At 42.1% G+C, this 14854-nt stretch overlaps 3 protein-coding genes across 4 annotated transcripts; 2 read left to right on the plus strand and 1 right to left on the minus strand.

The window, feature by feature from the left end:
• The first annotated feature begins 2331 nt into the window (after positions 1–2331).
• foxr1 (forkhead box R1) lies at positions 2332–4321 on the plus strand. The gene is made up of 6 exons (XM_067257556.1): positions 2332–2502; positions 2586–2681; positions 2790–3031; positions 3338–3609; positions 3727–3959; positions 4080–4321. The coding sequence occupies exons 1-6, from the start codon at positions 2382–2384 to the stop codon at positions 4106–4108; spliced, it is 993 nt and encodes a 330-aa protein (XP_067113657.1). The 5' UTR covers positions 2332–2381; the 3' UTR covers positions 4109–4321.
• A 179-nt stretch (positions 4322–4500) lies between these two features.
• cenatac (centrosomal AT-AC splicing factor) lies at positions 4501–7181 on the plus strand. Of its 2 annotated transcripts, none has more exons than XM_067257267.1 (11): positions 4501–4795; positions 4875–5041; positions 5140–5238; positions 5318–5384; positions 5456–5518; positions 5692–5759; positions 5973–6078; positions 6161–6191; positions 6276–6374; positions 6653–6785; positions 6984–7181. In XM_067257267.1, exons 1-11 carry the CDS (start codon positions 4679–4681, stop codon positions 7072–7074), a joined length of 1041 nt encoding a protein of 346 aa, XP_067113368.1. In that variant the 5' UTR covers positions 4501–4678; the 3' UTR covers positions 7075–7181. The 2 variants fall into 2 exon arrangements, with proteins under 2 accessions (XP_067113368.1, XP_067113369.1); XM_067257268.1 differs by having other exon boundaries at positions 6656–6785.
• Positions 7182–8600: 1419 nt separating this feature from the next.
• Positions 8601–12085, minus strand: LOC136963516 (glutamate receptor ionotropic, kainate 4-like). Its single transcript, XM_067257667.1, has 4 exons — positions 11847–12085; positions 9383–9554; positions 9034–9241; positions 8601–8722 (listed from the first exon to the last, which is right to left on the minus strand). The coding sequence occupies exons 1-4, from the start codon at positions 12083–12085 to the stop codon at positions 8601–8603; spliced, it is 741 nt and encodes a 246-aa protein (XP_067113768.1).
• Positions 12086–14854: the final 2769 nt, after the last annotated feature.

Consider the following 14854-nt stretch of genomic DNA (forward strand, 5'->3'; position numbering starts at 1 on the left):
GAAAGCCGAGTAAACGCACTCAATGATAGGCTACATCTGCTACTGCTATTACTATCCCAACTATAATTTCAGCTGTTAAAACGATAATATTCTTGTTACGACTAGCTAGCCTACTTCTTCTGTTTAACAGTTCAGCTTTCAGCTTCTCCCGCATTGTAGGCTATTTTAGCTGTTAGCGTTGTTAGATGATGCAGTTCAGATTCCACACTGCCTCTTTTGTGTGACTCAAACATTTTTGAAATTAATTTCAGCTTTCAGCTTGCGGGTATTTTCTCATTTATCACTTTTATACTTTTTTAAATATTAAGGTTTTTGTGCAAATTATTCTCCCTTTAAAAGTAATGGTAAATCCTTTCAAATCATTGTTGGAATGGTGCTCCAGCCCCTTTCAAAATACCTTTCGGTTGGTTTGAAGCTTCAGCTTATAACTTTCTAATACATTTTCACAATGTTCCGCTTTTTTAGCATGGTCAGCTATCCCCATTCAGGTTTTCAGCATTCTCACTGCTGTTTCGCAGGAACAGCCGTTTCTAGTTTATTGTTTATTTTCGCCCCCCTAAGGATCAGTCAATATTTGGACTACATACACAACGGCGGTGTCAAAAGGTTCGTCTTGGTAGCGATTGCGTTGGTTGTATTTTTATTTACGTTCCGTTGCATGGTTTAAGTAGAAATTGCGTTTTTGTGGTGAAAAGTGAAGCTAACGGTGGCTAATTTGCTAGCCACAGTCACTGACGTTACTAACGTCACTAACGTCACGAAAACACGCGTGACCTGTAAGCAGAACATTCGTTTCACATCTGTTAACTTGGGGGATAGCTAGGCTAACTATAGCTTTACTGCAAGGCAGCTGCAGGAACGCCACAAGCAAAGAGGCCAGGGTGATAACTATTTACTCATTTTACTTTGTGATGTGAAACACAATTATGAAATGTAATGTACAATATTAGCTGATATTATTAAGGAAGTAGGCCCACATCTACTTTTGGAAACGGTAGTCTACTATTTCACTGAAGCATTAGCATCATGACATTAGCCTGTGTTGCCCGGGCAACACATACTACAGTGGTCTATGATGCATCTGTTTTCAATCTATAAAATAAACATTCCTCACAAATACATTTTCGTTGTAGGATTTATTATGACATTACAAGTAAACGATTTGTGGGTGAAATTATCATTACCTGTGGTTTCAAACCAGTGTTGCTCACTGCAACGCTGTAGCCTACGCCAGACACTACAAAAACATCTACACAGCTACACAAATAATTAATTTCAGCCTAAACCGTACAACGGAACGTTAAATCCAATTCAACCAAGGCAATCGCTACCAAGACGAACACAGCAGTAGTCTACTGTACTGTAGTAGTACAATTTACCGGGGCAGCTTCTCCACACAGGGATAGCGCACTTTGCGTTGTTACTGTTGTTACTTAATGATCGCTACCAGTGAGCTTTTCATGAAAGCGATTTTCCACTAAATAAATGTCAATCTTATTTACGTTTTTGGGGGCATATTTTCAGTTAGAAGATGGTACTGTTTGAATCGTGATTCAATCTTCTATTGCCGGTAACGTCGTAGAATAATCTTCAAAGGGGGTTCTTTATTCATGAATGAATGCAATGAGTAGGCTAAATGCATGAAAATATCACGAGAAGGGAAAAACTTAAAAGGACGTTTACGTCATAGAGATTAGGTCAATTTTTACACCGGTCTGACAAATTTATTCGTTTTGATTCAACAATGAGGATGCCTTTTGCAGGAGAAATGAGAAGATCTATTTCATTCTACACTTCACTCGTATTTTCAGTTGTAAATGAGCAGCAAAAAAAAGGCTTTTAAATCTATGTAATCTTTATAAATAATAAGTATGCATTTTTATATAAAATATACAGAAATATCAGTTTTAAAAATGTCATAAAAAAACGGACCCCTGTGCAACCGACGCAAGCAAGCACACCCTACAATTTCCCCAGAAATTGTACCCTCTCTAGTTTTAGTTATTCCTTGTCAACCACGCATTTCAGTACATCGTTGTATCGTTTTGTGGTCATTAATGTCTTTCTCGTGTGATAGTGGAATAACGCCCAATTTAAAAAAGGATGCGCAAATACCCTATATATTACGCGTGTATGATAACGTGGACTATATTACATTCAATGCGAACTCACCAACTCAGTCAATGCGAAACAATTTACTGGAAATCACTGCCTAATTAAAGCCCTATAGGTAGGCTAATTCATCACACCTGGCGCCCACCATGGTTAAATGGACGCTCTACCAATAGCGCTTTAGGGATGGTTGAGTTCTTTCGTGAAATCGCTCGAGTTGATGTAGCATATCTTTCTAAAATAATGTAGGTATATGCATCTGTAGGATAATGTCTCTACAGTTCCAAGCCAGAAGCAGGTTTCTTGAATTACATCTTTCAACCGGTCTCAATGACTGGGATATGAATGAGGAGATCAAGCTCACCACAACAACTGATCAGTTTTATCAAGGTAAGGGAGAGAGAGAAGCTGGTGTTACATGGGAGCTGATATGCTTTCAAGCAACATAATACAACTTTTTCCATCATTGACAGACAATAAATGGAATGATCAGTATATTGTTCAGTGGCACTATGCTAGAATATCAAGACGAAAGGAGGACCTCATGTGTCAAAATACTCATAAATCAGGTAGGTTTATAATAACATGATTAAGTTCATGAGTGATTAGGTAAGAACATTTGTGATTCCCTAATGATTTTTATCTTTGATCACCAAAATGTTTTTCATCTAATGCAGAAACTCAAGTACAGCCAAATTTGTGGTTGATGGTCAATCCCAACCTTGCCTGCTCAATCGAGTACCCTAAAGTTTCAAAGCCTCCTTCCCCACCTAAGATGCACGCACAGGAAACTAGACCCATCCCTCAGTCTATGGGCACTCCTGTCCAACCAAGACTCATACAACAGGAAATCTCACCCATTGACAATGCTTGTCTGGATGTTTCTCACCAGGAGGTTGCATCATCCAGTGAATACATGGTAGGCTCAACTCATAAAACCCTTACACCAGTTATACAAAATTGTTTTAAAATGTTCCTGGATGGTTGAAAGTGCTATCAAAAAGGTTAGGGTTGGCATTATGCAGCACTATTGGAAAAGAAAACAAGCATTGATTGTCAAAGTATTTATGTAGTTAGCAGTAAGAACTCAGTGCTCTCAAATGCTACAATTGTCTGAGTGATAACATGCTGGGGATTGATGACACCTATGGGCTGATGCTAACTTTACTTTTGTTTGTAATGAATTACATTTTAGATTGGTAAAGTATTTTTTGTTAAATGTAAGCTGACAGATGAGGATGACGCCTCTTCAGTGGATGTCCCCATTTATCGGAAAGCCAAAAGCACCAGAAAGGGGAAAGCACCCACCAAAGCTGGTATGCGAAAACTCAGTCTGGCCCAGAACAAGCGTCTCCAGAGAGTTCTGCAGGATAGCAATAACCTCAAATCAGGAGCCTGGCCACGACCACCTGTCAATTATTGTATCCTCATCGCCATGGCCCTGAGTAGCAGTCATGCAGGAAGCCTCAATGTCCAGCAGATCTACAACTTCACAAGGTGAAGTGATTTCCAGTTGAATAGATGGAGAGAAGTTAATTTAATTTAATCTATCCTCCTGCTGCGGCATCATAAGAGTTGCCAGATTCACCCTCACACTATTTGTTTTTATTCCAGAGAGCACTTCCCATTCTTCCAGACTGCCCCAGATGGCTGGAAAAACACCATTCGACACAACTTGTGTTTCAGCAGCAGCTTCAGGAAGACCCCCCAGCAGGTTTGCAGTGAGGGCAAGAGGAAGTCTTGCCTGTGGCACCTCACCCTGGATGGGCACAGGAGACTGAGGGACGAGATCCACACACTCACTGGGGATTCCTTCAGAGTGCTGAAAAGGAGCATGAACAACCCAGGTGAGAAGACAGTGCTGGTTCATATAATCTTCTAAAATGGAAATATCAAATATGGACCTAGTAATATGGTTAAATTGAGTCATAAACAGGAATGACAATTGCACTTCTTCTCTTTCACAGACATGATTCGAACGTTGTTTGAGCTTTGATCCTCCTGTTGATGGGATAACCTGGATCCTCTATTGAATAATATTAGTTGCCATGAAAACAAAATGCGGAGCTTGTTGATGGTGTTATCTTTAGTTTTTCTTGGGAATAGTGGATATTGTTTTGTAAAATTCTTGGACTGGATATTATCATTTATAGATTTATTGTATTTGATCAAAACACAATGTTGACAGAAATTGACTAAAATGACTAAATGTAAATTGATTCACAGCATCATCCTTTCCACGAGAGGGCAGCAACCGCAAATACATTTTCCTAGCTGACCTTTATTGTGAAAAGCAGTTGTCGGTAACTCGACTGTACAGCACGGAAATATGTTCTCTTCTCATTAATCTGGTCAGTTTTTCACTCATGTCAATCGATGTTTCCATGGACGTAAATTCACCAGGTTTTCTAATGCAGACAGCGACACGGCAAGCTACTCAGTTAAAGTTAAAGGCATCACCGGCACATTTATAATAACTCATCATAGCAGCTAGCTAGTTTGCTAAGAAGCCAGACTGATTGGGCACAGTTTCTCGAGAGCAAATTGGGGAGCCGGCATAATCTCAATGGGTGCATTTTACTGTGCAATATGTAGGCAGACATTTTTCTCTGGAAAGGGACACATCTTCGGTAAAAGTCATCAAAGCAAACTCAAAGTGGTCCTCGTAAAATTTATCGAGAAGGTAATTTGTTGTCTAAAACGCATGACAGAGATTTATCTAGCATGTATCACCATTTATTTATGGTGAACGTTTGGCACAGGTGAAACAAGCTCGAAGAACAATCAAAAATCCCCAGGTGGAGAAGTTTGATTGCACTCTGAACGAGTGCAAATTTTGGTGTTACTGCTGCGAGGTCGAGGTTAATAGACATGTCACTGATGCCAGCATCACTGTGTTGTTTGGAGGACTATTAGAACACATGGCCACGTAAGACTTTATTTTTATTTTTTACTTTCCTGTGATTATCACAGTCAGTGTAATAATCTTTTTGCATGTTTATTTGCTTGTTTTCATGGTTAATGCAGTCCAGAACATGGAAAGAGAACGCACAGGTTCTGGTGGGAAAACAAAGCTGATCCCAAACTAAGAGACAAGTTCATTGTCACCGAAGAAGAGATTGAAAGGTATTGTTATGAATGCCTATAATACCACATCCATATAATTCCTTGGGACAATACATTTTTAACGTCGGTCAATTTACAGATTCAAAACAGAAGTGGCAAAAGCACTGGAGTCATTTGCGGAGAAGGAACATGAGCTCGTAAAACAAGTAAAACAAACTATTCAATCAGGTTTATGAACATTATCACTTCCAGTTTGCTAATTTTAATCTGTCTTCAGCAAGCAGCTCATATTCGCGCTCAGGAGCAACATCGACAAGAAGTCCTGCAGGCGCTCATAGAGGTTTGTTTTCCAAGGATTCAACAGCAGTATCCACAGCAAAGCTATTTAACCTCATCCGATGCTAAAGCTATATAACCTATTAGTTTCAAAAGTGTGTCGAATACATTTAATGTTTTGTGTGTTTATCATGAATACTGTGACATGAATATTGCCTTTTCCTGAATCAACGTCAGCCTGAACCAGAGCTGGAGAAATCTAATATTGTACAGGGCCCAGGTGACTTAACTGTGGGGACTTTAAGGTAAGATGAAAGGCTTTGCAACTATGTTTATAGGTGTACATTAAGCATAAAACTGCATGAACAAAAATTATTTGCATTTTTTTGTGAAACTTGCATATGGTAAATAATGTATTGAAATGTAATGAATTTATGAATACTTGAATCATTTAAACACACTTGTCAAGAGTCCTTTACAATACATTTCTTGTGATGTGGATGTTCTTTCGAGAGTAGCTCTCATCTGGTATTGGATGAGCAGGATGGGCCAAGCTGGTTAGACCCAGTTGTGGATGGGAAGTGGGCAGGACCAGGACAAGGTCTGACTTTCATTGGGTACCAGGTAAGGCAATGCCAGTCCAAACAGAACACTGAAGGATCTCTTAACTCACATAATACATTGTGTCCCTTTTCTCTCTTGACAGGATGCCTCCAATAGTGGAAATGTTCACACAGGTAATGGCACGCTTGAAGACTTATCTGACCACATACACTGTTACTTAAGATGTGTGTCTGCAGTCATTGGCATTCATCTTCTAGGAGCTGTCCCTCCATGGTTGCAGAAGGACCCCTTGGACGGTAGCTCTGGATCAGCAGGGAAAGAGATTGGACCATCACTGCAGGACTTCCTCAAGCAGAGTAGGGTCCCCTCATACTCTTTGCGATTCAAATGTTTTGTGATGCACTATCCTGTGTTCATGCCACAGATTAAGTTGTATCTGGAAACCTATACATCTCAGTATTCCTAAAACTAAAAAACAAATTGTCAATAGAGGATCCCTTTTGCAACAAATGTCTTCTATGAATTTAACTTCTTTGTCATCTTCACAATCCAGTTCAGTTAACCCTCATCCTTATAGTTTTGCTCATGTTGTTGTTGTTGTTGTTGTTGTTGTTGTTGTTGTTGTTTCTGACAGAAGAGCAGGATAGACTGAGGAAGTTGCCTCCTAACAGAGTTGGGGCCGACTTTGACCACAGCTCTCAGACCGATGCCAACTGGCTGCCCTCTTTTGGTCGGGTGTGGAACAGCGGCCGGCGCTGGCAGTCGAGGTTGCATTTTAATCTATTTTCATAACAATGGGCTGTAACAATGCTTTAGCATATTATATCAAATGCCTAATTAGAATAGCATAATGATAAAACATGAAGGGATATATTGTGTATCAACCTTGATTTATATCAAGGAAAGGACTCAGGAGTGTCCTGTATGTATTTTTGTGTTTTTTTTATTTATTTTTTATACCACAGGCACCAGTTCAGAGAAGAGGAAGGACAGACTAACAAGCGAAGGAGAACGAAGGACCATAGCAAAGGGGACAAAGAAAAAAAGACTGCTTAATACTTAAGACCGAATAACTATGGGGGATGGGTATTGCTTTTCTTTGGTGCCGATTGTAGGCATTTATGTAAATAGCTTGTATAACACTGATATTCAAGTGTCCACTTGTGCAGTTTGTTTTGAATTAAAGTATTCTTTTTATGAAGAAAATATGTTGCACATTTCTCACATGTTCTTATAGATTTGTGACAGCATTGTAGGCCTACAGCGATTCAGTGGATGTTTGGCACTTTGTAAACATTTTAAAATGAGTGACACCTTACTTAGACCAGTCACACTTGTTTCTCTCACAAACCCAATGTAATGTGAGCTGATGATCTAAAGTCAGTTGAAGCAGGATCTTTGAAGTTCATCACAGGTAATAACCCTTGATGTCCTCATATAGCACTACTCTCTCCATGGGTTTTGTATTCAACAGTATCCAACCTGCCATGTTATAAAATCAACAGACTGATGCTACTTATTTCCTTGATGATGCAGTCTTCCTGACTGCTCCTTGAGTACTTTATTCCAAAATTAAAGCATGCATTGTGATCATTGCCCAGTCTCATGTAGACAAGAGGACATGGGTACTGTAGTTTTTACCACAGCCATTGAACCCCTTCCTCTCTAATCTCAGGTGAGTGTTCTCTGGGTGGTGGTGGTTGCACACGCAGTCCTTTAAATCCTTTACACTCATGGCAGATCTGCATTTGAGCACAGCCAGGTGCAGTCAAAATGGCCTCTTTCACCAGCCTGTGAGACCAAGGCTCCATTGTGCTGCTGTGATTGTCTATGTTGCACAGGAGGCCATTGCCAAGATTTAGCAACCTTGTCCTAGACCCTCCGAGCTCCTCAGGCAGCGGATTGCTTGTCTGCAGAAAAGCCTCAGGGTCTCGCAAATTATGCGCTTTCATGTTCTTCTCGCAAAGAAGAATGCCGTGTAAAGCTCTTAGCATCTCCACACACATCGACACCTAGGAGACGGAAATTACTGTTATAACAATCACATTTTGACACATCTTTCTATCATTCCTTATGAGGAATGAGGGCACTTGTTTACTTCTAACCATATTGAAAAGGAAGTCACTCCCTCCAGCAAGCAATAAAAACAACATGGGTGGTGTGCATTGGAACACACTTCAGCAAGAAGGATCTATAGACATGAGGGTAAACAACTTTATCCTCTCCTCCCACTATTAGTTCCAAATGGGCTTTGCTCACATCTGGTCCTCGTGTGTGATGCTGCACCCAGGCAAACTCCAACACAGCCATGAAAACCCCAGAAGCATACCACACAGCAGTACCACAGATATGCCTCCTATGTTCTCCATGCCCAGCCCTAGCACACAGACACAAATACTTTAAATGCATTTGTATAAAAGTGATATACAAACCAGGGGTTAGTTTTAAAGGTGATAATTGGCAATTGCCACCAACTGCTATAGGTTGTAGGCTACAATTTCAGATATTCTTGCTTTCATGATAAAAAATATATATGTATGCAGGTCCTAACATGTTGTTCAAGGCTGTACAGTACCCTGGGCTCAATGGTCTTCCTCTTTGAAACATTTGTCTTTTTGCCACCATTTCCTTTTGAGAATCTCCAGTCTGTTGTCCTCCTGCAGTTTGAGGATGGCCAGGTCGATCTCATCACGGTAAACTGAGCCTGGAAAGAAGATGAAAAAATGACACAGCAATAATCAAATTGAGAACATACTTGCTTCTAGATTGCACCAACTTTAAAGAAAAACAAATGAGGATTGCCAGCAAAAGAACATTTTGTAATTAACCCTGCTAATAAACATTCATTTGTAGATGATTTGAGGAAAATACATTGATATATAATCCTCAAAGCAAAACAGTAGATTGCTTATGGGTGTAGTAAAGTCTGCACCCATCTGTTTAACCTATAACCAGAAATGCCTAAATTACAAATCTCAGTTCCCAAACCTAGGTACAATGGCTGGTCTCACTCACCTAGTGGCATGCCAAGGCCGTAGCCCTTTGAGTCCAGCAGGCCTCCGATTTGCGTCAGGTTGCAGTTCCTGTGGTGGTACTCGTTCATGGTGCTCTCCAGGAGATAGGCATAGTTGGAGTTTAAAGCACGGTCTATGCCTTCCTCCGTGCTCTTCACAAACACGCTGGGCTGCTTGGAGTGCATGAAATTCCACATGCGCTGATAGGACTGGTAGGGTGAATTATTTTGTAGACGAGAAAGAACAGGACAATTTAAAGTTCCACAGTAAAGTATTGTGCGCTATAGCACTGTAAATCCTGGAGCAGTTATTGAAGAGGGATGATCCTCTCACTCCCCCCTGCCCCCCACACGCACCTGAAAGAAGGTCATTGTTGAACCTCCCTGCATAGTGCCATATTCTATGGTGGTGTGATCCGCCAGGTCGTCAACTGACTCTATGGGGGCCTCCATCCTCTGGACTGTGAGGAAGGCCGCTGGGTTGGCCGTGTAGGACGACACAATGATCAGAGTGAAGAACCACCTGGACCAAGAAGGGACAGAGGCAGGAAAAGCTTAACACTACCACAGTAAATGGTGAAGCCGGCTGATAGGTCGAATGATAGGTAAATTGAGGTTTTAGTGTGGTGGGCCATATAAGCGTCAACAGATATTTTTTTGTTGTATATAAAGATGGACGTGAGTCTCCACTTCCTCCCACTGTACAAAAACGAAGCCGGAAACGGCTGCTGCCTTTTTGTGCTGGTGATGTCATTTGGAGCCAAAGTCTGCGCAGTAGTGATCGGGTGGTGGAGCACCGGAATCAAGATACCACCCATACACCCGCCCAACCCAATTGCGAGCATGCTCAAATGTTAGAGCTAACGGTCTTTCCCGCTGGTTGTACTGGGACCAAAGGCTTGTTAAAATAAGGTAAATACAACAACTTACCGCGTATATTTCAAAGGTCATACATCTTAACATACTATATTTTAAAAAAATATACGTAATGTAATTTTCATTATAATTGAAATTAAACATAACTATCACTACTTGGTGGACAGACAAATCATCTATCTTACCTCATAGAATCAGAATTCAGAATTGGTCTTTATTGTGTAAAATGTACATTAACACAAACACAGAATAAAAAAAATACTAATACTAATACTAAAGAGCTAAACATGTCCTAAAGAGCTAAACAATATACTAAAGAGCTAAACATTTATTTATTTATTTTTCAGACTATGCTTTAGCTAGGTTAGTGCCACAGTCAAGCCCCCACCCCTCGCCCCTCGGCTTGAAGCAACGGCCCCGGTGGATGTAGGTGGTGTTGCATTTCTTGTTAGACTTCCGGCTCTTCCGGTCATTTTAATTCTATTAACTCCAGTCAACATGTACAAAACTATCTCCCCCAATAATTTTTGTTCGATTCTCAAACCTGGCTCATACTACTAGTTTTTTCATAGAAGAATTTTTCCTGATTTTTGCTCCGAAATGGGTAAACTAGCACCCCATTTATTTGCTTAAGTCAATAAAAGTTGCCTGCAAATGTGCTCGCGGATACTAAAAGGGCACGAGCACAAAAGTTCACATTGGCCGATAGCCGATTTACCTGGAGCTGAATGAGCCATATTGAATGAGAACAGGGAGTTGCCTGCCCCGTTGTAGCAAGTTTAGCAAATGGTTGTCACACATACATGAAATGTTGTTAACCCTATAGCTGCCATGCTGTGGCAGCTATAGGGTTATACGATGCGCCACCACTCGTTTCTTCAGTTAAAGTTTTACATTGGACCATTTCTTCTTAATTTCTGCCATGGTCCGGTTCTCTGAACCCACATCATTTATGGCCCTATAATAATAATAATAATGATTTTATTTGTAATGCACTTTACATTTAGCTAAATCTCAAAGTGCTACAGGTTAAAAACAAGAAAGGGCGCAAATAGTGACAGTTTTCCTCTCCGCCGACTTTCTTTTGTCCCTAATACCTGATGACAGGCCGACAAACAGGACACATTTTCTCGCCTCCACCTCTGTTGTCAGAACCTCGAGCTCACCGTATTTCTTTGAATAAACGCTGCAGCGTTTATTAAATAACGTTCATTTTTGGTGCGGCGTTTATTCGAGGGCGGCTCATATTCGAAGAAATACGGTAATTCAGACAAAGAAATGACCTCAGGAGCGCATTTATAGTCCATCTGCATATTCATTTTTGGGAGGAGGCAAGGCAGGGTCCGTGGCTCGTTCACGTGCGGTCAATCTCACTTTGATTGTGATTTATAAAGGAAAGGTGCGCAGGACCTGGCATACGACCGGTTTTATACATGTGAATATTTCTGTGCGTAGGTACTTTTCGAGTTTTGGCCGTACGCCATCTTCTGGTATGAAAGCTGCACAATCCTTTATACTTGAGGCCCCTGGTCCACCAAATCATTCCTAAGTACCGTTGTACTCCCGGAACAAGTGCGTCTTAAGCCTTTTCTTGAAGGTAGGGGAGTCAGATGGCTGATGGAGTCAGATGGCTGTGTGGTGAGGGAGTCGGGCTAGTAATCTGAAGGTTGCCAGTTCGATTCCCAGCCGTGCCAAATGACGTTGTGTCCTTGGGCAAGGCACTTCACCCTACTTGCTTCTGGGGGAATGTCCCTGTATTTACTGTAAGTCGCTCTGGATAAGAGCGTCTGCTAAATGACTAAATGTAAATGTAAGGTGGGGAGACAGTCAGTGTCTCTGATGGAGGTGATTCCACCATTGGGGGGCCAGACAGGAGAAGAGCTTGGGTTGGGAGCGGGCGCTCTTGAGAGGTGCCACCAGACGGTTGTCAGAAGAAAACCGTAGGTGGTGGCTGGGGGTGTAAGGCTGGAGGAGAGACTTGATGTAGTTGAGTGCAGTCCCGTTCACTGCTCGGAAGGTCAGTACCAGGGTCTTGAATCTGATACGGGCCATGATGGGAAGCCAGTGGAGCCAGAGGAGTGGGGTAAGTGGGGAGATGTAACATTGGAGCGTCTGGGTAGATTGAAGACCAGGAGGGTGGCTGCGTTCTGAATCCTCTGGAGAGGGCGGGTTGTGCATGCTGGGAGACCGGCGAGCAATGAGTTGCAGTAGTCCAACTTGGAGAGGACAAGTGCTTGGACTAGCAGCTGGGTGGAATGCTCAGACAGGTATATCCTGATCTTCCGGATTGTTACTAGTAGTATTTTATATAGCCAGCTTTAAAGTTTATCGTAAGATAATAGCTTGTTAGATTCTATAGAGCTAGACTGTAGGACTAGTATCTACCGTAAGCAACACTTTTACTGTAGCTAGCTAGAGCACGTGTTTCATAACCAGAAGTCAGTTGGTTTATAGTCTGTCAAATTAGTTCTAGTTATTGGTGTTTGTTGGCATACAAAGTTAGTCTTCTCTTATTAGCCTAGTACATCTGATTAGAGCTAGCAACAATGAATTGCAGATTAAGGGGTCCCCTATCGTCCAGCTAGCTCTCAACGCTTGTCAGGAATTTCAGGTCCACTCACTAGTTAGCTCAACTAGATAACATGGGTAGTTTGCATCTAGCAAGGTTGTTCCTTGGTTAATTCAGTCATTACAGTTTTATTAGGTACTGTACTGCATCAATCAACAGGATAAATTACCTTGTGATAAGATCATCACCACAAGTGTGGATGATGGCAGTAAAAAGAAAGTAGAACTGCAGGGAGATGATAACTTTAATGGTTATTCAGTTGTACTGTTGCTTGTCCTGTCTTAAGTAATTATTCTTTTGAAGACCTGACATGTGAAGCATGGGAGGACAACTTTAAACCTTGTATCCAAAAGGCAACAAGGTATTGTCAGGCTGGTGGAGCACTACAAACAGGAGTGGAAGACCATGGGTGGGGAAACCCTCTCACTGGACATATTGTATAATAAAACGTTTTATTGAATGCAATGGTTGCATTGTATATTCTGTTATATTTACCAAACTCCTTTATTATCTTAAATTGAGCAGTTGCTATCTAGATTAGATTCAACTTGCATAAAGTACTACAAATATGTGTTGTTAGGGTGGTAAATTGTAAGGGTGCTGATTAATAAAAAAACGTGTTTAACAAGTCCCATTTACTTCAACAGTCGAAGGTTAAGTAGAACAATAGTCCTCAGTAGCCTACAGTACAGTAGCTAGCAGCACAATATTGCTGCCTAGTGTTATAAGTTAATGGAATACATCAGTGGTGTATAGTAACGAAGTAGAAATACTTTGTTGCTGTACTTAAGTGTTTTTTATTAAATATCTGTACTTTACTTCACTATTTATATTTTTGTGTACTTTCACTTTTACTTCACTACATTTTGCAAAGAAAACTGTTACTTTGAATTCGATACATTTCCCCTGAAACCATCGTTACTCGCTTCAAAATCCAATCTATCTTTAGAAAAAATGATAATCATGAAACCAACGTCAGGGACTGTGGTGGAACACAGATTGCAAGCAAGCAGGTTTGGTGAATCAGTGGTCCTAGCTTGCAAGTTGAATCATTTGTCCATCCATCCATCATCTTCCACTTGTCCTGGGGTCGGGTCGTGGGGGCAGCAACCTAAGGAGGGAGGCCCAGACTTTCCTCTCCCCGGCCACTTCCACCAGCTCTTCCTGGGGGACCCCGAGGCGTTCCCAGGCCAGCCGAGAGACATAGTCCCTCCAGCGTGTCCTGGGTCTTCCCCGGGGCCTCTTCCCAGTGGGACGTGCCCAGAACACCTCACCAGGGAGGCGTCCAGGAGGCATCCTTATAAGATGCCCGAGCCACCTCAACTGGCCCCTCTCGACGCGGAGGAGCAGCGGTTCTACTCTGAGCCCCTCCCGGATGACCGAGCTTCTCACCCTATCTCTAAGGGAGAGCCCGGACACCCTGCGGAGAAAACTCATTTTGGCCGCTTGTATTCGCGATCTCGTTCTTTCGATCACTACCCACAGTTTGTGACTGTAGGTGAGGGGTACCGGAATACTTGAACTCCTCCGCTTGGGACAAGATCTCCTCCCCGACCCGGAGATTGCACTCCACCTTTTTCCGGTTGATAACCATGGCCTCAGATTTGGAGGTGCTGATTCCCATCCGCTTCGCATTCGGTTGTGAACCGCTCCAGTGAGAGCTGGAGTTCACGGCCCGATGAAGCCAACAGGACCACATCATCCGCAAAAAGCAGCGACCCGATCCTGAGGTCACCAAACTGGACCCCCTCAACGCCCTGGCTGCGCCTAGAAATTCTGTCCATATAAGTTATGAACAGAATCGGTGACAAAGGGCAGCCCTGGCGGAGTCCAACCCTCACCGGGAACAAGTTCGACTTACTACCGGCAATGCGGACCAAACTCTGGCACCGGTCGTACAGGGAACGAACATCCCCGATCAGGGAGTCCGGTACCCCCGGGGCCTGAATCATTTATTAATAACGTTAATGCGCTATTGCAAACAAGTGCTTTCAAAGCAGCGATTTGTTGATTCCCAGTGATGCCCAGGATGCTAGCTAGCAGTGATGTGTCGTTCGTGAATGATTCGTTCATTTTGAACGAATCCTTACAAGGACTCAGGAGTAACGAGTCCTCTCAAAGAGTGATTCGTTCATTTTCTCGTGGCCACGCATCGGGACTGTTGCATAGGCTCGTCCAAGTAAACAGAAATGATTCGTTCATTTCCCGACTCGGTCTTTGGGTACGAGTCTTTGGATCATTTTTCACGTGATCTGCATAGACTCTGTACTGGTAGCTTGAGGAAACGAACGATTCGTTCATTTCCCGACTCGGCCTTTCTACGAGTTTTTGGATCCTTTTTTCACGTGACCCGCATTGTATTTTTTAGTAGAGGAAAC

This window comes from Osmerus mordax, chromosome 19 (assembly GCF_038355195.1).
Source record: "Osmerus mordax isolate fOsmMor3 chromosome 19, fOsmMor3.pri, whole genome shotgun sequence".
Lineage (NCBI taxonomy): Eukaryota > Metazoa > Chordata > Actinopteri > Osmeriformes > Osmeridae > Osmerus > Osmerus mordax.